Source organism: Triturus cristatus, chromosome 4_1 (assembly GCF_964204655.1).
Source record: "Triturus cristatus chromosome 4_1, aTriCri1.1, whole genome shotgun sequence".
Classification (NCBI taxonomy): domain Eukaryota; kingdom Metazoa; phylum Chordata; class Amphibia; order Caudata; family Salamandridae; genus Triturus; species Triturus cristatus.
Window position 1 is genome coordinate 802,968,608 of NC_140585.1, and position 17,293 is coordinate 802,985,900.

Here is a 17,293-nt window from a genome sequence, read left to right on the forward strand (position 1 = left end):
GTGACTGTACCAAAAATAATTCAAACCTAAATCCTATTTAAGGATATTAGTAATAACTATTCCTAAGTAAACCACTATGTAAACTAAAGAAAACATTCCAATCTGTAGAAACCTAACCGGTCTTTAATGAATCCCAACAAAACTCGATCAATTACTGATAAAAACATCACTTTCCTCACTCCTACCGGTAGCCCTGACTGGAAAAATGCTTTAGTGACAATTACCGGCAAACATTGCTAAGCAGCGAAACCCAACAGCAATTTCCTTTGGAAACCCCTCCAAATGTTTTTTTTCATTTATGAAAAAACATGGTAAGATTATTTTAAAACTTGGTTTTGTTAAACATCGTGTGAAAAATGCTCTTTTTTCAAAACTGGCTTACTTTTCATGTTTATTCAATTTCTTTTAGGTAAAACTGGTCTTTTCAAATGCAGCGCGCAAGGGAATCCTCTTCCAACCACCTCTGCGCAAGCAGAATTCTCCAATTCCAATAGAAAATACTGTCCCACGCGGTGCTCGTCCTTAACAAAGCTGGCCGCCCCTCCAATCATAAGCGGAAGATTCTATCAGTAAAATTTGCCCTTACCTCAACGCATGTTGACAAGCTCAAGAAATGCTCCTTAAACACTGCTCTCCTTGTGACCTCCTATCCACATACAAATACTTAAGGTATTACTTGTTTTAGTAATAGCAACTACCTAAAAACTGTACTATATTATAAAAAAATTATCCATGCAAAGCTTTGTGAGCAACAAAAACACCAAACATTACTGAACACTCATCATTTTCTTAAGACATATAAAAAACGATATACCCATAGAAATAAATCCATATACTGGATTTTTATTTGCACGCAACACACATTATAATAATAATACATTCCCTTGAAAAACGTATTATACAAATAGTAAAATCTCACCTATGAACTTATACTTACCTGCTCAGAAGCCACAAACAAAACAGGAAGGATGTGGGTGACAGGAGGCTTATATTGGACCGTGGAGCTCTATTCTGTTATTTAGTTGTTAGTCTTCTGTTTGCGATTCTTTAAAGATGCTGCTTGGAAGTGGCAAATAAAGGTTTAATGCATAATGCTAGCCTCCTATCTTGCCATAAAGTCAGCAAATTCCAGTTGAGAGACTGACTGAAACAATGCTGTGTAGTATGAAACACGAGGTAAAGTTTGCAATCTAAACTTGTGAAGGGCATGCTGGTGATTTCAATTGCTTAAGAAAATACAATAAGAGAAACGTTATTTGAACTGGGGTAGACTTGGCATTGTGAAACTGGAGGAGTAGTAAAGTTAAAGCACATTTATTTGCATAAATCTTAATGATCATGTTAAACACTCTTCCAGCAGAGGTGCCAGACGAATACTGTCAAGTGTTCAAATTCAGTAGAAAGACATGTCCGTCCTAATTCTGACATTTCATGGGTAAACTGAAGACAGAGCAAAGTCTGTGGTGTCAAGAATGGGCTAGAAGGTGAGCAGGCTGTAGGTGCATGATGACATCAGATTGTTCATGTGCACATGTGACCTTTTATAGTACCAATTGAGGCGACAAGGGAGTGAGGACATTAATTCGGGGAGACAATCAGCCCCATGAAAGTTGTGATAGTGTTCCAGGCAAAGCCAGCTATTAATGTGCTAAAACGTCCCCCCACGTTGTACCTTCTTCACCTCACCCCTTATGTCTCTTTAACGTACTAAGTAAAAAAGTAAGTTATCTGGTCCTCTAACAGCACACACTTGAGGTAAAGAATAATTTAAATATTATGTATGTACATTTTGTGAAGGAGAACCAAGCTAAAAGACAGAGAAGTGTCCTCTTTTTGCCTCTTAAAATGTAATTGGGGTTCTTTCCTCGCCTTAAGAAGTGTTTTTTTTTTTTGTAGAAATTGCCAATCTAAGCCATTCATGGAAGTAGAAGTAGCGATACGGTTGCTGTACATGCTTGGTGAAGCACTCCCTGTTGCCCACGGAGCTCATTTCAGTGGTGATATTGCCAAAGCCAGTGCCCTACAGGATATGATGAGAACTGTACGTAACAAACACATCATGCTGCTATTGCACTGTTTAAAATCTTCTTGTGGTGAAAGCGGATCTGCACGACTTGTTCCGAGACTGAATTTTTGCGGATATTAATTATTTATTTAATTTTCTTTAGGACATACTAGAGTAGGATATCCGACAGCAAAATGCCATATACAAGCCGATATGTGTTTCCTTTTTTTAATCAGGCAAACAATATACACATGCAGTATACTTGTGTTCGAGGCATGTGGGCTGCTGAATTCATATCTGTGCATAGATCACCGCCTAGTGTTGGGTCCGGATGTTTGCACGTTGTTGTCCTGGAAGAGTCTTCGAAGTATCCTTGGATAGGTGACTCCTCCCCTGGACTACAGTGCGCATGGGCATCCTCTCCATCCTCAGATTGTTTTTTTCCGCCATTGGGTTCGGATGTGCTATCTTAGCTCAAGTTAGGAAAATATTTTGTCGAGGCCAAAAGGCCTTTAGTTCGCGTCGGTACTGTTTATCGATCGGTTTTCAATACAACCTTGTTAGTTTACTAACTTTCAGCACCGACTTTTTTCGCATTTACCTGTTCATCGACTACTTCGACGATGGAATCGAGGACGCCATTCAAGAGGTGTCCGGTATGCAATGCGAAGTACCCACACATCGACGTCCATCCGGTGTGCAACAAATGCCTTTCGCCGGACCACGACGAATCGACATGCATGGCCTGTGCCCGGTTCCGATCAAAAAAGACTCTACGGAATCGACGAGCGGCGAGACTCGAAGCGCAGCACGCGGCACCGGCCCCAGCAGACATCTTCAACGAGGCCGAAGACGTCGAAGAATTGGAAATCTTACCCTCCAGTCCCGTTTCCGAACACGGATCCGGATCGGACGAAGTCGACGAATCACTCTTCCACAGAGTTGAAGACGACACCGAGGTAGGAGACGACGAGGAGGCCTTAGGGGCCGAAGAGAGTAGCTCCAATGATGAACAAGGCCTACCTGTTCACACCGAAGAGGGCCCAGTTCCACGGCCTATGGCTCCGGTCGAGGGATCGCCTGCGGGCCTTACCCGAGACCCATCCCGCAGTTCTTCGGCCCCGCCCTCGGGCCCGGCCTCGGACACCCAGCGGCAGCCATTACCGCTTAAACCAGCTGGTTTCCCTTCCATAAAACCGAAACCGAAAGCTGCTCCGGTTCCAACGAAACCGAAAGTGGCGCTGGTCGGATCGAGGCCTTCGACGCCAGCGCGACGCGTCGACACCGACCGCACCAAGAGAGACTTCGGTGCCGAACTTGAAGCGGGCGACGTCGGAGTCGATAAACGGAAAAAGGCCTTCGGCGCCGACAAACCTACTCGGCTCCCGGCTCCAACGCCACTGACACCGAGGGCTGCGCCGCCTGCTGCGCCTCGCATCGCTCCCTCAACGACACCAAAGCCTCACGCATCGAAGACGTCGACGGTCATCTCCGCACCTCGACTCGATGAAACACCGGCGCCGAAAAAGTCCACGGCCGCCTCTACGAACCTGGTCGGTGCCAAAGCCTCAAAGGCGCCCCAAGGACGACCTGGTGCGACACAAAGCAGCAAAACCAAGGCTGCCCTCCAGGACCCGTCGGGTTCCGGTCCCATCGAAGCTCCGGCAGCCTCTTCGGTGCCAGCCAACATTACCTTTGGCTTGCCTCCGTCAACAATCCCGAAAATGTTCCAACTCAGGACACGGGTCACCCAGACTACGATTACACCTGCTGAGACGTCTCCGTCACGTGTCATCGACGCCAACACTGGCAGGATGATTCTCCACGAGCGAAGGATAACTTCGGAACCACCGTTGGACCCTTTCAGGATCCCACTAAAAAGGAAGCTGCCTGTAGAATCAGAACCTCTCCTTTATGAACCTTTCCACTCATCCTACCAGGATCCACAACTTTTCTCCCCCACACGTTCCGACACGGATGCGTTGGAGGACTACATGGATGACCAAGTCCCCTACCATGGAGACACAGACCCTGATGACCAGCAGGACCCTGATCACACTTGGGGCGACCCGGTGGACCCAGGTGCACCTCTCGATACACAGGACCCACAACTCTATGGGGCAAAAACATCCCCCACAGAGGATACTGCAGCCTTCAACGCTCTTATTGAACGTGCTGCCAATAACCATGGGGTGCAGCTTCACTCTGACACCGTCGAAGATGACTTTCTTATGGACACTTTCGCATCCTCAGAACGGCATGTAAAGACTCTGCCCATGTTGAAAGGAGTCCTCAAACCAGCCAAGGACATTTTCAAGGAACCCACCAGGGCACGAGTGATAAACCCCAGGATTGATAAGAAATACCGATCAGCACCTGGGGACCCTACTTACATCAGAGGACAATTACCACTAGACTCCATTGTCGTAGCGAATGCTCGCAAGAGGGCACACTCGCAAACGACAGGTGACGCTCCTCCCCCGGACAAAGAGTCCAAGGTGTTAGAGACCTCTGGCAAGAGAGTTGCCGCCCAAGCAGCCAACATATGGCGCATAGCCAACACTCAAGCGCTCCTTGCTCGCTATGATAGAGCGCACTATGACACACTCGAGCAAATATTCCAACACCTCCCTGACCAGTTCAAGGAAGGCGCAGAAATGCTCATCAGAGAAGGACAGCTACTCACGAATGCTTCCATCAAGTGTGCACTAGATGCTGCAGACACGGCTGCCAGGGCCATAAACACAAGCGTCATGCTGCGACGACATGCCTGGTTACGAATCTCAGGATTCAAGCCTGAGGTACAAAACAATATACTCAACCAGCCTGTCAACCCCGACTATCTATTCGGGCCAGAGGTTGACACCACCCTTGAAAAGATAAAAAAGGACACGGACACTGCAAAGTCCATGGGCGCTCTCCAAACTCAGTCCTTTCGGAGCGGCTCCTTTCGTCGCCCCGGAAACAAGGGAGCAGGTAGAGGACAGGGGTCACAACAAATATATAACAAAGGCAATACACAGACCACCTACGATAAAAACACCCGGGGTGGATATCGTGGCTCCAGTACGAAGGGTAGAGGACGCGGCTACGGCAACACCAGGTCCTCCCCCAAGACCAAGCAGTGACGCCCTCTCCCTTCCTCCCGACCACATAACACCTGTCGGGGGAAGGCTACAAAGGTTCCTGTCCACGTGGAACTCCATCACCACGGACAGGTGGGTCAAAGATATTGTAAAATACGGTTACTGTCTGGAGTTAACCTCCACTCCACCCACAATACCACCAAGAAACCGTCCTATGTCCTCAGAGCACTTAACGCTCTTACAGAAAGAGGTGCAAAGTATGCTTCTAAAAGGCGCTATAGAGGTCGTACCCATCCACGAGCAGGGTACAGGGGTGTACTCCCTCTACTTCCTAATTCCAAAAAAGGACGGGTCACTCAGACCTATATTAGACCTGAGACCCCTGAACCAGTACATTCTTTCAGAGCACTTTCATATGCTCACTCTACAGCAAGTCCTTCCGCTTCTCAAGCAGGGAGACTTCCTAGCCACACTGGACCTCAAGGATGCGTATTTCCACATACCCATCCACCCCTCACACAAAAAATACCTCAGGTTCACTGTTTAGGGGCAGCACTATCAATTCAAAGTCCTTCCCTTCGGCGTGACAACAGCGCCCAGGGTTTTCACGAAGTGCTTAGCTACTGTGGCAGCACATCTACGGAGGCAGCATATACACGTCTACCCCTACCTAGACGACTGGCTCGTTCAAGCGAAGTCAGCCCAGCAATGTGCCAGCCACATGTCCCGCACCATTCATCTCCTCCACAGTCTGGGATTCTCACTAAATTACCCAAAGTCCCATCTCCAGCCCGCACACGTACAACAGTACCTAGGTGCGACTATAGACACTCTGGCGGCCACAGCTCAGCCAAATTTAGTGAGGATCAACAGCATACAACTGCTGATCTCCAAGTTCAAACCCAATCACTCACTTCCAGCGCGAGTGTTTATGCAGTTGATAGGCATGATGGCCTCCTGCATCTTCATAGTCCCGCACGCGAGATTACACATGCGCCCGCTTCAGGAGTGCCTAGCACGTCAGTGGAATCAGGCTCAAGGACAATTGAAAGACCTAGTGTTGGTGAGTGGTCGGGCATACAACTCTCTGCATTGGTGGAATCCACAAAACCTTTGCAAGGGCCGACCATTCCAAGAGCCTGTCCCACAGATAGTACTGACTGCGGACGCGTCTCTCCAGGGATGGGGAGCTCATGTACTCCACTACACTGTGCAGGGCCTATGGACTACACAACAGAAGAAGATGCACATCAACCTTCTGGAACTGATGGCAATCTTCCTGGCCATGAAGGCATTCAAAGTACATCTATGCAACATGACCGCAATGTACTACATACAGAAGCAGGGAGGAACACACTCTCCACAGTTGTCTCATCTGGCTCAGAGCATGTGGAAGTGGGCCATTCAGAGGAACATGTTCCTCATGGCGGAACACCTCCCTGGCAAGGACAACCAGATGGCGGATCTGCTCAGCAGACACAGCCACCAGATGCACGAGTGGGAGCTACACCCATCGGTACTCCAACCGTACTTCCAGCAGTGGGGTCATCCAGAGATAGACCTATTCGCGACAAGCGAAAACGCAAAATGCCAAAGCTTCGCCGCCAGGTTCCCACATCCGCAGTCGCAGGGCAATGCGATATGGATGAACTGGTCCGGCAGATTTGCGTACGCTTTTCCCCCAGCGCCGTTGATACCGCTGGTGGCTCGCAAACTCAGACAACACTCCCTGACACTCGTCCTAGTTGCTCCAATGTGGGCACGCCAGCCGTGGTACACCACCTTCCTCGAACTTTCCGTGGTGCCGCATCAAAGGCTGCGGATCAAACCCGCGCATTTGACGCAGAACCATGGAGAGATTCAGCACCCAGATCCGCAACAGCTGAACCTGGCGATCTGGCTCCTGAAGTCCTAGAGTTTGGCTATCTCAACCTGCCACCTGACTGTATGGACATCATCAAGGAGGCCAGGAGACCCACTACAAGGGCTTGCTATGCAGCCAAATGGAAAAGGTTCGTCATTTATTGCGGTAATAATGAAATTAACCCGCTGGACGCATCCATCCAAAACATCATCTGTTACCTCTTACACCTATACCGATGCAATCTGGCGTACACCTCTATACGTGTCCATTTGACCGCAATATCAGCCTATCTGCAAACCAGGCAGCACCTCTCACTATTCAGAGTGCCTGCCATCAAAGCATTCTTGGAAGGACTCAAACGAGTCATTCCACCAAGCCACCCACCGGCTCCAATGTGGAACCTCAACTTGGTCCTCACACGCCTGATGGGTCCACCCTTTGAACCTCTACACTCATGCGAGATTCAATTCCTTACCTGGAAAGTAGCCTTCCTGGTAGCGATTACTTCCTTAAGAAGAGTTAGTGAACTCCAGGCACTGACCGTTCAAGAGCCATTCATACAGGTTCACGCCAATAGGGTCGTACTACGTACCAACCCCAAATTCATGCCCAAAGTAATATCGCAGTTCCACATGAATCAAACTATTGAACTGCCCGTTTTCTTCCAAAACCCACAAACTGTCGCAGAAAGGGCACTACATACACTAGATGTACGGAGGGCCCTCATGTACTACATCGACAGGACTAAACCCTTCAGGAAAACAAAACAACTGTTCGTTGCCTTTGCCCCGCACCACAAAGGTAACGCCATCTCCAAAGCAGGGATAGCCAGATGGATAGTTAAGTGTATTCAAATCTGTTATCAAAAGGCAAAACGCACATTAACTATTCCACCACGAGCCCACTCAACGCGCAAGTTGGGGGCTTCCATGGCTTTTCTAGGAAATATTCCCCTGCATGATATATGCAGAGCAGCCACATGGTCCACTACACACACATTTACAAAACACTATTGTGTAGACGTGCAGTCAAAACAGCAGGCAGCTGTAGGACAGGCTGTTCTCAAAACACTTTTTCAGACCGCTGCAGCTGGCACTGGTAGCCGCCGCTAATAGAGGGCACTGCTATGTATTCTATGCACAGATATGAATTCAGCAGCCCACATGCCTCGAACTGAATATGCTACTTACCAGTATGCATCTGTTCTTGGCATGTAGGGCTGCTGACATTCATATCGCCATCCCTCCTCCCCGGCGCCTGTAGCAGCTGCAGCTCTCAGAATTACTGTATAGCATGGTCATCACTTTCTGTATCTACTCCATCACTGCCACAATGGCGAAAAACAATCTGAGGATGGAGAGGATGCCCATGCGCACTGTAGTCCAGGGGAGGAGTCACCTATCCAAGGATACTTCGAAGACTCTTCCAGGACAACAACGTGCAAACATCCGGACCCAACACTAGGCGGCGATCTATGCACAGATATGAATGTCAGCAGCCCTACATGCCAAGAACAGATGCATACTGGTAAGTAGCATATTCATTATCCAACATAATATGGGTGTCCTTAAGTGAGATGAACCGCAGATTTTGAGCACTTTATAAAGTCTCAAGAGAACGCGTTTCGTAAAATGCTTTGACCACTAACCATGGCTGCTCACTCTATTCATGTTGTTTCTTCATTTTTTTGCACCGCCACCTCTACTGCTCCTTCTACCAGTGCAGCCTGTTTTTCTGGCATTTTCTCTTGTCTGTCAAGCATTCTGAAGCGGCCTCTGACAGCAGTTGCTGCTAAGAAAAGAAGACATTCTAACATTCACATCCTTGCTTTTGAATCCTACCCTTTTGTTAGTGTTGCCATGGTAGAAAATTGATTGTAATGCTTTTGTTTTTCATTCAGAAAATAGTTAATTACTTTGTACATTCTTAGTAGTAACTTACGCAGTGTGGCTCTAATTTGCATTTCAAGCAAGTATGCCCTTACAATTAATAATTGTAGTGTTAGAGTTTTGTGCATTTTATATTTTTGTCCATTATTAACAACGTTCAGAATGTGGATTTACTCTTGAGGTTACATGTAAACAATTGGGATGGTACTATTGTATTTTAAACACATTTGCTATGACTTGTTAAAGTGCCTTTCTGGTTTTTGCTAACTAGGCCTCACTCAGTTAGTCCTTGATGCCACCTTGTTCAAAATGGATGTCTCCTTCTGCGTGCTCCCTGTTCATTTCTACAGCACACATTCAAGCATGTTCTTGTTTGTTTATTTCCATTGACACTGTTTTGCTCTTCTTTTTTTTTTTTTTAAATAAATAATTTTTATTAAGCAAAAGAAAGAAGACATGGTACATTGCTTTTGTACTTCGGTATATGGGTTCACTGTTAAAACATGGCAAATGCAACTTATACAGTACGACTTGAGTACAGTCCACCACCCTGCCACCCCACACAAGTGTGAATAACATATCTGTTAGGTTGCAATCCGCACCCGGCACATAATCATTCGCAATAAGAGTCCCCTCCCTTTCGTTGACATTCAATGGAGCAAGCATGACGCTCACATCAGGGCGGGTGTGTGTCTTCAAATCCGGAGACCTCCAGCAGGAGGCGTCTATCTCGCCGTAGCTCAATAGTTGGGGATACACATAATTCACCTCTGTATTTGTTCCACCTCCCCCACTTATGATCCCATTTTTTGGGGCACCCTCTGTGCTTGAAAACTTATTTTTTGGCAATCATTGCCCTGTCCATGTCAATAGCCCAATCCCTCCGGTATGGGGCCGTCTCTACTCCCCATTACTGCACAATAATGCGTTTCGCAAGTGACCACCCAGTCGAAGCCCAAGCCTGTTCTGCTTGTGTAAGATCTGTGGTGTCCCACATGTTGAGTAGACATGTTCTTGCTCTTCTTGAAGAAAACTTTTAAACATGGACACAGTAATGTTGCAGTTTCACAAGGGCCTTCCACTAGCTCAGTGTACAGTATTCATTCACAATAGTTTGCTGCTGTTCTTGTAACTAGTTTATTCTGCCATCTCCGGATGACATTAGCATTGAATGGGTGTAATTAATATTAATGAAGTAGGATACTGCTTGGATGGTAAGGCAGTATGGCGTTTAATAGAACTGTGCTCTGATTTGCTAAAAGTATAATTTATTTTGCTCACACCATGATTATTTTGCAGAGTTTAATGCCTTCCTATGCGAGAAAACTGTATTTAAATCCCAGATTTTGAGGTGAGCCAGGAGGTTTTCTGATGCTACTAGGGATGCTGCCCAATTTCATATTGCTTTTGCTGCTCAGTTGCGACTTAGATTTTCTTCTGATTTAGCACCTTATCCTGTATTGCTCTATTTGCTGAAAGCCTTCATAACAATAGCCTCATAAATTTGCATCTACAGTTTTCTGTAACGCGCCTTTTTCATTTTTGTAATAAATCTTTATTATTTCTATTCCTGCCCTAGAACTCAATTATTGTATCTGTCCTTAATTGATTGCATTTATGACATATTGTATCGTGCTGTATCTCGGGGACAGTTTGTCTCATGAAATTGAGTTTTAACGCCATCTCGCATTTATTCGTGCGTGGGCGCACTGTTGAGATGTCATTTTTTGGGGTTCCTCCACCCACTGAAGCTTACACAGTAGGGTAACTGTGTGGTGCCTGTCTGTCTCTAGGTCCATTTATTTGTTGGAATGTGTATCCCTGCATATGTTCTATTGGTATTTGCTTAGCATTTACTACCATACGTATGTCACTGTAGCACTTTCTACAATCGGATATTCAGTTTTCACAGTGCTTTAGTATTTAAAGACACTAGTGGCTTCTAGGGCACTTAATTCCCATAATCAGTCAACACAAGACTCCTCATTCATTGGCATCAATGGGATCATAGTTTGTGGTCGTTTGTGGTGGTCATATTTCTAAAAGGCTCACCTGGATGCCCCTTCTGTACAGCTCTGAAATTTCTCTTCTTACCTGACCATATCTTTAACCTAACTAAAGTTCCACTCCGACCCACGCCACCTCTGGTTTGCAGGGCTTAGGGTCTTCAGATCCATTATTGAATCTTAGCATGTCATGGCAGCAATAATTAGGGATCTCCATTGACCTAGAGGTGACTTTCATAGGTCCTCCCCAGAATTATGACATCACCCAAAGGAGCATAAGGTCATAAGACAAAATGCCTGGCCAGCATGATGACTCCTTTCCCTGACCTGGAACATTACTGAAACTCAAGTAAACACCTTCAATTGATTGTTGGGGCTCGCAACAGTACAGGCATATGACACTTCATCTGTGGAATGTTTTCTAACCATTCTGTCCTCAGATATTGTCTTGTCCTAAAAAATTCAGTTGCCAACTTCCTGCTCTTTAAATTTCTTTGTTAAACCTTCTACATGCGATCCTTATATGGACACCTCACTCATTTGTGTAATATAATGGCATTACCTTTTAGGTCTTGCCTACGCAGCGCGCATGCGCTGCTTAGGAGGAGACCTCTTGTAATCGATACGTTTTTGAGGCCAAAAACGTGCACACATTACATTGCTTTCAATGGCAATGCGTGCACTTTTGGCGATTCCCTTGCGGGAGCGAGCTTTGACAACATCTGTTTGTAATTAACTGATGGTTCCCCTGTTCGCTTCTGCAAGGGAAACAGGCGCAGCTCCCTCCTCTCTCCCCTCCCCCTGCTGCCTCCTCCTCTCCTCGGTCGCACCTCCTCCACCCCTCCCCCCCTTCCCCTGTAAACAAACGAGGAAGCGGGTGTGTGTCCTGGGAAGTGAACTGGCGGAGCTGTTTGTGGAAAAGTGAATCGGCAAAGCAGCATAATAACCGGCAGACATCATGCCTATCCTGACTAAGCTTCCTGAACTGCATTAGTAGTACCCAACCGTCAAGAGGACTGTTCCCCGGATCATGACAGCTGACCAGCCTTTACTATGAAGCTTGACACTCTGGCCTATCCCAGGATTTGCCATTTTACACCTAACTATTAGAACAGTGTTTTATGACTCTTGAATGAATGGTTTGGCCTTTACAATGACTGGAAGTTACTTACTCAATTACAGTCTGTCAATCAGCCACCAAAATGATTGAGCTTCTTGTACAATGAAACCTCCTATCTCACGCTAGCTTCCGGCTTCTGAGAGCGCGTTAGCCAATGACGTGCCACTTCACGGTTCAACCAATGGTGCAGACGGTATTTTTAAGAACCAATGGGCAAGAGCACAGGATGTGTATGCCGGCGAGACCCGCCCTCCTGCTTGCGCTCCCTCAGCCCTTTGATTACAATGGGAAGTGCTTCAGCCCCCGGCAGGGTCCAGGCTGCGTGTGCAGCGACGTGGCGGACGGGCAGCGCGGCGGCAGCAGCCATGGCCACCCTGTAGAGACATGCAGAATTCGCACAGGGGCTTCCCCTTCAGCATCAATTTCCTGCTGCCCAGGAGGAACAAGGAACTGCCATCCCCTGCGACCGGCAGCTGTGCCGCTTCGCCGGCCAGGAAGGTACTTAGCACAGACCCTGCCGGGGAGAGCCCTTAGCCAAAGGAGACTCCACTCCTCCCTCCCTTTCAGTGATGACTCAGGGAGACCCCCACACTTTTACAAAAACAAGGGAACCCAGAAGGTAGATAAGGACCTTGGGTAACAGTTTAGTATTAGAACAGTGGTCCTTAAATGCAACAGTTGAGTAAATAGGATAATTATAGACTTGAATCAGTACTATAATGCGAGTGTTCAGCTGAACAATCAATTTAATAAATCAAAAATGTCAAAGAACAAAAATATAAACGTAGCAATTACGTGGGACACAATTCTGCATCCTACATAAACACATGACAAATACATTTAGAACAAAAACATATCAGGCAAGACGGGTAGCTTGTGGAATATTGAGCACAATTTCTAGAAAGTGGACTTGTTTTTCAATTATTTTATTTCACATATCACATATAAACCCACCATTCAGTGGGAAAAAATAAAGAACATACTCTCCAACATAAATCCTATAATAAGGGTACCTATTACATCTCTTCTCCTGTAATATGGCATATAATTTTGTTGCATTACTTCACCAACCTTGGCTCCCAAAAATCTCTAGCCTCAGGTAGGGAAGCTCAACACAAACCCTTTAGAATTATTTGGCCCCAAATGATATCCCTGTTTGCAATTCTTCTGCAAGTTTAGCATTCATAAAGGCAATTTTCAGGCACCAGTGCTACAGGGTTTAGGTGAAGTAACATTTGCCAACCTCATTAGGGACGTGAAGGATGAAGAAGCAAATAGTTATCACCATACCACTGTCTACGCAGGTTTATCACAGCGATCTACTTGTACTTAACCCCATTATTTTGACAGCAGTAGGGCGATCATTGGCAAAACTAGTTGGATTTTGCTTCTGTCTTATCCACCTCTTCCCCCTGCAGCAACGTTTCTGATTTGCTCAATTTTTACTCTTCAAGGAGTATGTCAAGTTTAAACTACTACCACATAGTGGTGTAGATTAACATGTCATGATAAATCTCAAACTAGCTCATGCACAGGGTATGCTAATGCTTAAACCATGTGAGTTAGCGAGGACTCACGTCTGTTAGACTCCTAGATACTGATGTGTATGTTGAACATGGTGGCAGGTCTATCTATGAGTTCAGTTCTTTTTCAGACTTGCTGGTTATTATTTTTTAGTAGGCGGAAAGGGAAATCTAATAATATTTAAACTGTCAATTCTAGTGTTTGTGTTCTTCGCCGTACCGGAATGAAGAAATACCTTCCTCTTCAGTTCAGCTATAGCCTGGCACACTGTTAGCTGAATAGGGACAGGTGTTTGTAATCATACTTGCCTTTACTACTACACCAGTCCTTCAACTGGCTCATAACACATTGGGTGCATCCAGCTTTAAAAATGAGGTCTGTGCCTTTATTTGAAGGGGGCATTCAAAAGTGTACAATTTTTGTAATAAATCTTAAAAATTTATATTTTTGCCCTAGAGCTTAAATATTCAGTCTATCCTTACTATTTTGTTTGTATTTCTGACATGTTGACATGTGTATGATGCCTTATCTCAGGGACAAATTGACTCATGAAATTGAGATTTAACACCGTCTTCAATTCATCCAACCCTGGGCGTGCTGTTGAGGTGTCACTTTTGGGGTGTCCAATTTTAGGGGTTCCCCTCAAGTTGAGGCTGCAAGTTAGAGAGTGCAAGTCCAGAGCAAAGGCGGTTCATTCACCATGATTATGCATCACATTACCACTCACTAACGTTTCAACCTTTGAATAGTCCACCTTTGAATAGTCCACCTTTGAATAGTCCATACTGAACTTATGACTCATTGGCAGATTTGCTGGCAGAGCTGCAGGGGCTGTGGTAATAGTGCAAGTAACCACATGAATCTATAAAATATACCCATGCTGGAGAACCACTCTTGCATGTAAGTAACATATTCTTCTGTTAATGTGTTTTAGGCAGCACACTGGTTGTTGAAATTGCCATAGCTGACAAGTCTGGAAAACCATGAGTGCAGGTAGTCACGCAGCCTGCTATCACTCATTGTGTCTTAGTGAATACATTTAATGGGATAGCAGTGGACAGGAACCACTTGTGTTCTATTGTCATCCAAAATAATGTGCTCATGTTATATATTTTAATTAAAAATTGAGTGTATAAATTAGGATTGAGCTGAGCATCAAACGTACAAAAACAGAATTACAGGTTGGGTATCAGTTAGAAGAAATTAAGTAAACAAACAGCTTTCCATATAATCGGAAAGCTTTTTAGGAAACGGAGGTCAGCCAAAAAGCTGTACATTTCAATTTTTATACAGTAGTCACTCGCAGTTAGTAATCCATGCAGGTGTAATTTATTTTTGCCTCAGCAGGAAAGCCTATACAATCCTAGAGCATAGCTTCAGCAGCAGTTTCAATGTTGCCTATTCCCAACATAGTTGATTCAAGGACATTGACTCACTTAACATAACTCGTGAACAGGACAATCACTGCAGGCCACCGCCACATTCAACAAAACTGTATTGGACATTATGTTTTCAAGGAAAAAATAAAAAGAATCCTAATTGCAACACAGAAAAAAACCTTTCTTTCTACTGTTTGTATGTAGCCTTTTACTGGACTGTAATCATTCTAGCTCAGAGTCCTAAAAGTGTTTTTATAGCCACGCATTAATGGTTATGTAAAGCTGATAATTTGCAAAAAAAGTATCATGCTATTATTGAGCCAGCTTATATTTTCTACAGAATCTGTTGAGTGGTTTACAAATTCATTTTTATGTACGTGTGGGCACAGGGTACCCCTAAAATCCTACACCACGTAAGACACCTCAATAGGGGGCCAGTGTTAAACTCAATTTCAAGAGGCAGTATGTCACAAGATAATGTGCAAACTAGCAAACAAAAATGCAGTCATTTAAGAAAGAACTGGCTCAATAAGTGAGTTCTATGGTGGAATGAGGAATTAAAAAAAAAAGTTTAAGGGTACAATACAGGATAATTAGAATGTAGATACATGAAAGCATTGCTATGAAGGCTCTAGGCACTAAGACAATTCAGAATAGGGAAAATCAAAACTATTCAAAGTTGCAAATGAGCAGCAAAATCAGTAAGAAATCGGACAGCATCCCTAGTAACTTGGGAAAGTCATCATAGGAGATCTGACTCACCCCAAATTCAAGAATTTATATAGAAAATCTTCTCATAGAATAGAGTGGAACATGCAAATTCCTCATGGTGAGAGAGATAAAAAATACAATTTCAGTAAATCAGAAAATTGAATGAATTAATAAGCATCGAACAGCCTTAACACCACCTCACTATCTGAATATTGATTCAGCCCCCTCTGAGCTAATGTCATCCGGAAGTGTCAGAACAAACTAGTTACAAAATTAGCAGTGAACTATTCTGAATAGATGCAATACACTGTGCAGGCGGAAAGACCTTGAAGAATGTTACAATACTTACAGTGTCAAACTGAAATTAACAAACATGATTTGCTTGACTGCGTGCAGCAGGAATAATAAACCGTGAATGTGACACCCATTTTGAACAAGATGGCATAGAGGCTTATCTGAGGCCTAGTTCGCATAAATCAGGAAAATGCCTTGAAATAGATTGTATAAAAATTGTTTTAAAGACAATATCCTAATCTCAGTGTATTTATGTGATTTAAGTGTAGAGTTAGAGAGTTTAACAAAGTTGAATGCTGAAATCCTAGATCACTGCAAATTGAGTAGATAGGTCATATATTTTGTTAACTTGAAAACCGTGATAAAACAGTACTGGCAACTTATTTTAGCTTATAAACGGACATTGATTCCCTGTGTTTTCCCAATTTGCAGCTGGTGACTTCTGGAGTTAGTGCTTACCAGCACACATCAGTAACACTTGAGTTTTTTGAAACGGTTGTAAGATATGAGAAGTTTTTTGCCGTTGAACCTCAGCACATTCCTCACGTACTTGTAAGTATGAGTATTCTTTCTTTTCAGGATTTAATTTGGGGAAAATTGTGGTACTGTACTTTTAAATTTACTGACCCACCCCTCCAAAGTTAGTATTCTAGTGCTGTGTTGCCTTTCTTCCTGGCGTAATCTTCCTAAATGATTTAAGGAGCTTAAAATGTATCTTGGTGAATGAACCTCAATACAACTCTCCTTTCCAGCCTGATCCATCTTCAATACCAACAGCATCATTTACAAATTTATCATGACCAGCACCCCGCATATCTTGTAGACAGGCTCACCATGTCTGATGGTTCTCTGCACACCTCCAGCCAGGACACCATCAGACTGCAGACTAAGAAGTGTTAAAAGAAAAAACGAGACATCAGGGGCTTTTTCCATCGATGCATCCAGGAACAACATCTCCGTTTTCACCAGGACCTCCCCAACATGGTGCAATTTAGAAAGAGGTGACGACTCACCTTTTTAAAGAACACTACTTCACAGTGATTTAACCGTAGACAACCCAGCTTCCTCTCCTATGATTTTAAGGTTGTCTTTGACCATGTACAGTGTCTGCTACCTTTTTGGCCGGGTTTGCGCTATAGGAGTACCAGATACATACATACACACGTATTAAACATTTGTGTCTTAGCTTTAATGTGTATCACATTTTTTAATTATAAATGTTTTTTTTAAACCTGCAGATGGCATTCTTGGATCAAAGAGGCCTGCGCCATCCAAGCCCGAAAGTCCGGAGTCGAACATCATATCTTTTTTCAAGATTTGTGAAGTCTCTCAAGTATGTTTTTAGTGCGAAAACTTTTGTAGTCATTCTAATTACTTCTTTCAAATAACAGCCAGTTAAAAGCTCACTATTGTCA

General features: G+C 44.5%; 1 protein-coding gene across 2 annotated transcripts in view; it reads left to right on the forward strand.

Moving 5' to 3' along the window:
* The window catches only part of XPOT (exportin for tRNA), a 464,061-nt gene that overhangs the window by 239,291 nt on the left and 207,477 nt on the right, over positions 1-17,293 (forward strand). For both annotated transcript variants that reach the window (XM_085653409.1, XM_085653408.1), the window contains 3 exons: positions 1,897-2,041; positions 16,311-16,430; positions 17,117-17,211. In XM_085653409.1, coding sequence (XP_085509535.1) covers positions 1,897-2,041; positions 16,311-16,430; positions 17,117-17,211 — 360 coding nt within the window. The remainder of the gene's footprint in view (positions 1-1,896; positions 2,042-16,310; positions 16,431-17,116; positions 17,212-17,293) is intronic.